Source organism: Odontomachus brunneus, unplaced genomic scaffold (assembly GCF_010583005.1).
Source record: "Odontomachus brunneus isolate Ranch 3 - 2012 unplaced genomic scaffold, Obru_v1 Obru_scaffold_080, whole genome shotgun sequence".
Classification (NCBI taxonomy): Eukaryota; Metazoa; Arthropoda; class Insecta; order Hymenoptera; family Formicidae; genus Odontomachus; species Odontomachus brunneus.
The window spans coordinates 555,397-560,638 of record NW_022639530.1 but is presented as its reverse complement, the minus strand read 5'-3'; the positions used below and the strand labels follow the sequence as shown (position 1 = coordinate 560,638).

At 36.9% G+C, this 5,242-nt stretch overlaps 1 protein-coding gene across 3 annotated transcripts in view; it reads right to left on the bottom strand.

Annotated features, from left to right (window-relative positions):
• Window positions 1–5,242, bottom strand: part of LOC116847572 (protein O-mannosyl-transferase TMTC2) — a 412,543-nt gene that overhangs the window by 5,044 nt on the left and 402,257 nt on the right. For all 3 annotated transcript variants that reach the window (XM_032822683.1, XM_032822685.1, XM_032822684.1), the window contains exon 8: window positions 396–536. In XM_032822683.1, coding sequence (XP_032678574.1) covers window positions 396–536 — 141 coding nt within the window. The remainder of the gene's footprint in view (window positions 1–395; window positions 537–5,242) is intronic.

The following is a 5,242-nucleotide window of genomic DNA, read 5'->3' as shown; positions in this document are numbered from 1 at the left end:
GAGAGAGAGAGAGAGAGAGAGAGAGAGAGAGAGAGAGAGAGAGAGAAATACGTCGCATGGTCTACGCGATGGAACTTTATCATTCATCGTTTCTCGCCACGGCGGAAAGATCAATATCTGACGCGAATGTAACTTTCGTTTTGAAGGGAACGCGTCAAGAGGAGGCACGGAGTGACTCCGCGCGCTCAATACGCGCGAATACGTGTGTGCCGGCATACGTGTGTTTATATCACGCGTATTGCATATCGCGCGCTCGAAGTTTCTCAAGTGGTAACGGTCAATATGTAGTCAGACTCGGGAAGTAGATCGCGATAAGATGAAACAGCGGCGGCCGCGGCAGTGACGGCTACGACGGCGACAGCGGTGGTTGCGATCTAAAAGCGACGGCTACTTACGTTCCGTGCCAAAAGTTTCCCGTAAGTGATGTGGGCCGGCACGTGGTCAGGCTGGCTGGCCAAACTTGCCTGGAACCACCTCTCCGCTTCCGCATACTGTTGCAGCCTCGACAGCGTCTCGCCCAGCAAATTGTACACGCTCTGTAAAATAAAAAAAGAGGGAAAAATACATACATATATATATATATATATATATATATATATATATATATATATATATATATATATATATATACGCGCGCGCGTCGCCTTTGGTGTCACCTGACTCTTCCACCGCCAATAAAAAAGTTCGAGAATTTCTGTGCAAGGTGTCCCCCGAGTGTATCTCGTTTCCTCTCATCTACAGATTCTTCAACCAACTCGCGGAGTCGACTTCTCCTCAGCGATTCGATTAAATGCCATCTCCTTTCACGAGTCTTTAGCTTACAACTTTAAAGATCTTTGTAATTAACAATGTAATTAGATTCCTTTTCGCGAACGAAGCTCATTTATATTTAAATGAAGGATACAGGGTTTTGTTATCCATCTTTACATGCCACCTCTGAACTTTAATTCGGAAAGACCGCCTCTAGATTTTCTTCTTTTGCCTATAATCTACGTTTTCACAAAATTAGACCGCTATCGTAGCTCTTCTGGTGAGAGAGAGAATTTAGAGAACTGTATATTTAAGTTTTACGAAATACATTTAGGACTTGATCCCTCTTCCCGCCCTTGCTTCACGCTGGTTAAATATGCAAACACCGCTTGAAGAATGTGCGAAGCGCGAACGACGCGTTCGAAAAACTCGGCGGAGACGGTAGCGCAACAACATCGTCGTGTTTACGAGAAAATCACGTGTGGATCGAAGCGCGTGGGTTCGTTAGCGTGTCGGTAGAAAATTATGCTAATAAATTCAACAACTAATAAATTTGCCGCTGAAAACTGGGGGATGAGGAAGAGAACCGAGGGGGAGGAAGGGCGAGACGGCTAATTCACAAAGCGTAATAAATTGCCACGGTGTACGCGGAAAAGTATACACTTTTTAATATGTTACGATATATAATAACAAGTTTTTAATTAGGTTCAATTTAGAAAATATGATTACGAACGGCCTAACGTTGACGTTGTTGCTATTGTTACTGCTAATTTGCCTAATGAATTGCGCTTCAGTGTAAAGGATCACATATCCGAGATTTCCACGGCCGACGATTATAAATCTGCGATATGGCATCTCGACACGTGCAATAAATAAACAAAGAAATCGAGGGTAGATAATTGATTTTGGCGAAGGGAAGCTCCCTTCGAAAAGTTTTCTGATTTTCAGAGACGGCGGCTGTTACTAATAGCCATGGTTCCTCCGAGACGGCAGGCGTATGTGTGTAATCTGTGTGCACATGTATGCTCAGCCGTTGAGGAGAATCAGAAAGGCTAACAGATACACATATACACGTGCGTGTATATATATATATATATATATATATATAATACAGATATACACATACAGATATATAATATATAGGCTGTCGTAAGGGAAAGGTATAAGGCATAGCTATTCGTCTCAAATTTGAAGTAAATATTTGTCTAGTGAGATTATTGTGAGTAATCATCATTCGTTGATTCGTTGCGATTCTTCAAACGTGGATATTTGATATCGTAATAATTAATTCTAATCTGGCGCCCGGAGGTCACTTTTGACCTCACCTCATTTTTAATTTTGTATTACCTGCAAGCTAGTAAAATGAATTAATGGAATTTTAGCTCACATGATAAAAAAATTATAGTTGATGAAAATATGATATGAGGTTTAAACGCAGTTGAACCATTTCAATTGCCTGCCATATAACAAAAAGGAAAACTCGCCATAGGGTGTTTAACTTTAGTGTGCCAAATTGAGATATCAAAGTATAAAATAAAGATGATTTTTCGTTATATTTCGCGGTTTTTCATATTAAATACAATATGTAAGAAAAGTTTTACGTAAGTAGCTTATTTATTTTCGGCTACATTATATGTCATCAGGGTTTCTGTACCATCAAATTCTAATTGTAAAAAAAAAAAATTTAATCTTTGTAATAATTTTAATAAAATTTTAAATTTAAAAAAATAAGGCATTTTCGTATATCCAAATAATTATATTTTAACAAAATGAAATATGTAATATTATTTTTTTTAAAGATTCAAGTATTAAAGAAAATTTTAGAGTGTTAACGTTTTAAATTCATTATCAGAAAGGTTTCATGTAAATTCACATTTTTATTGCGTTTCTTTTTATACTTGCAATAAATACAAATTGCAAATAAATAAAATACCTAAGCGAATATTTACGATCACTTCTGTACATATTTCTATTCTACAGATTTAAGAAAGTATATTTTCTAAAGATTTTTATTAGCAGTGTTACAGAATGTAAATAAGCGTGGCCGGAAATGATCCCAATATGTCAGATTAAGATGCTCTAAGGGCGATTTTTAAATAGCAGTTTAAACTTGAATTCAAGTTTAAACTCTTTTCTAACAATACGTTTATTTTGTTTAAACAGAGTTTAAATTGAAATCTAAGTTTAAATAATCATTGAAAAATCGGTCCCTAGACATATGTGTTAAATATCGAATTAATGAGGAAGAATTGCTGTCAGAAGAATTAGACGACGAATATCGTTTCGTTATTTATTCGTAAAGGAACCTTTGACCCGTAATCGTTTACAACATGAGAATTATTGGGTCTCATTATCGCTAAAGGAGATTTCATTAGAAAGACGTACGTGGGACGTTCACTTTTTACTTTGATCTAAAACTCCCTGTGTGTACGCACAGAGAAAGAGGAGTAACAAAGCGATCGGGAATGTCACGAGGTAGCTAACATCGAAAACCTTCTTCCCGGGTACATATGAAAAAGGGAGAGAGACCGCAGCTCTCGCGTCTCGAAGTTATAGGCTGAAACTTTTATGATTTTGTTCGAGGTGAGCCCGCGAGCCGTCGAAGGCGGCCTTTGGGGCGAAGTCTTTCACGGGCGGGGATAAGACAAATGGTAGAGCGCGAACGAGAGACGGGAAAAGAACGACCTCGAATATCCCCGACTCAGTCGTCAGACTCGATTGCTTCGTGATTCAATGGATCCCGCGGTTTTCGCCGTGGAAATGTCTGGCGGGGAATTGCCACCGTACGATTTCAAGTGTAGCGGTGATCGGTAGTGATGCGAGAAATTCGGAATGTTAATAGAAATGACATTCTTCACGCGACGCGTTTACGCTTACATTGTAATCATTAATAAGATCTGGTTCTGATATTTGAATATGTGTGCAAGGTATAATATAAACCTACAGCACCGAATACTCAATAATTCTAAATTCTCAAAAACCCAAAAATTTCAATATCCCAGGGCTCAAAAACATAAGCTCAAAAGCCGAAAATCCTAAAAAAACTCATATTCTAAACACCCGAAATCCATAAACTCAAAATCTATGCACTGAAAACCCATAAACCTATAAATCCGAAACTTAAATTAGGATTATTAATGTGTTAGCCAATTGTACTATTTTTAATATTGTACCTTGAAAACATATGCATTTGCAATTTTAATATATTTAAAGTAATATATCTCGAGAACAAAATATCACACGGGGACGAGTAAAACTGAATTTTAAAAGGAAGACTAGTACTATGCACGATGACATTATCAGAAATATACAAAAAAATTTGGAGTTTCTAGAACAAATGCATAAAGTTAGCCAAAATCGCCATTTTTACACCTTTAACCTCATTTATCTCAGAAATCTGACGTGACAGGCAAATTATGAAGTCATATTCGGATTTAGTGTACAAAATTACTTACGAAACTACTTTGTTTGGCCAAATATCTTTGTTTGTGTCTTAAAATCTTCTATTATATAGGCTTCTATTATGCTGTTTAATTCATAACTACTTAACCAATTTACGTCATTAGAAGATCTAAAAAAAATATGCTTATACATATATATACTTTTTCTTTAGGTTGACGTCATATGTACAATACAATGAACCGGAAACACGTAATTTCTGTAATACAATCCATTTTTAGTAAAAAATCGCGATTTGAAAAAATACTGTGATAATGGCCAGACGAAATGAACGGATATGTCCATTTTTGAATAAATTTATAATAAATAAGTTAAACAATACGTATATGGAAAAGTAAACTAAATTCGGGCTTCCTTATTTTGGAAAGAGTAAGTTTTATTTCATAAAATAGTACATTATAACTACACGAGTTATTTTATCACGGAACGCTGCCATGAATTGCAAAATGGTAAAGGAAATTCATTGGACAAAATAAATAATATATATAATGAGCGAAAATATGTAAATTAAGGGGGGAAATCCAATTAGAACTTTCAAAAAATCGAATTTTTTTTTTTTGCATAAAATGTTTATTTAACATTGTAAGAATATGTTCCCAACGTTTTAAATCGAAATTCGCAGCCGTTCGGAAGTTATGGCCTCCGAGCGCAACAAATCTCTTGAGCAGCGTCGAGGCTCTAATAGCACGCAGCAGGTATACTCACCCGGAGCGGGGATTTTACCTTTCAGGGCTGCGATCCAAAACGTATAGAGATGTAATTATAGTTTTACTGTAGGTTTTGGAACGCACCCCTGGTAGATGGCTTTTATTTCTATTGTTACGTTTAGTCGAAACCGTTGGGTCCGTTGGCGCTGGCATCGAGCAGAACCGGTTTTCAGTTTAGCTCCGAAGTTCGGCCTGTACAAAACGACAGTGCAAATTCGAAATGTCCTATCCGAAAGGCACACACGCCGAACCAAAACAATCGAAACCACGCAAAAGAAAGTTCCATGGTAATCAGTTTTCAAATAAAAAGAGTGAAGATGAAGGAT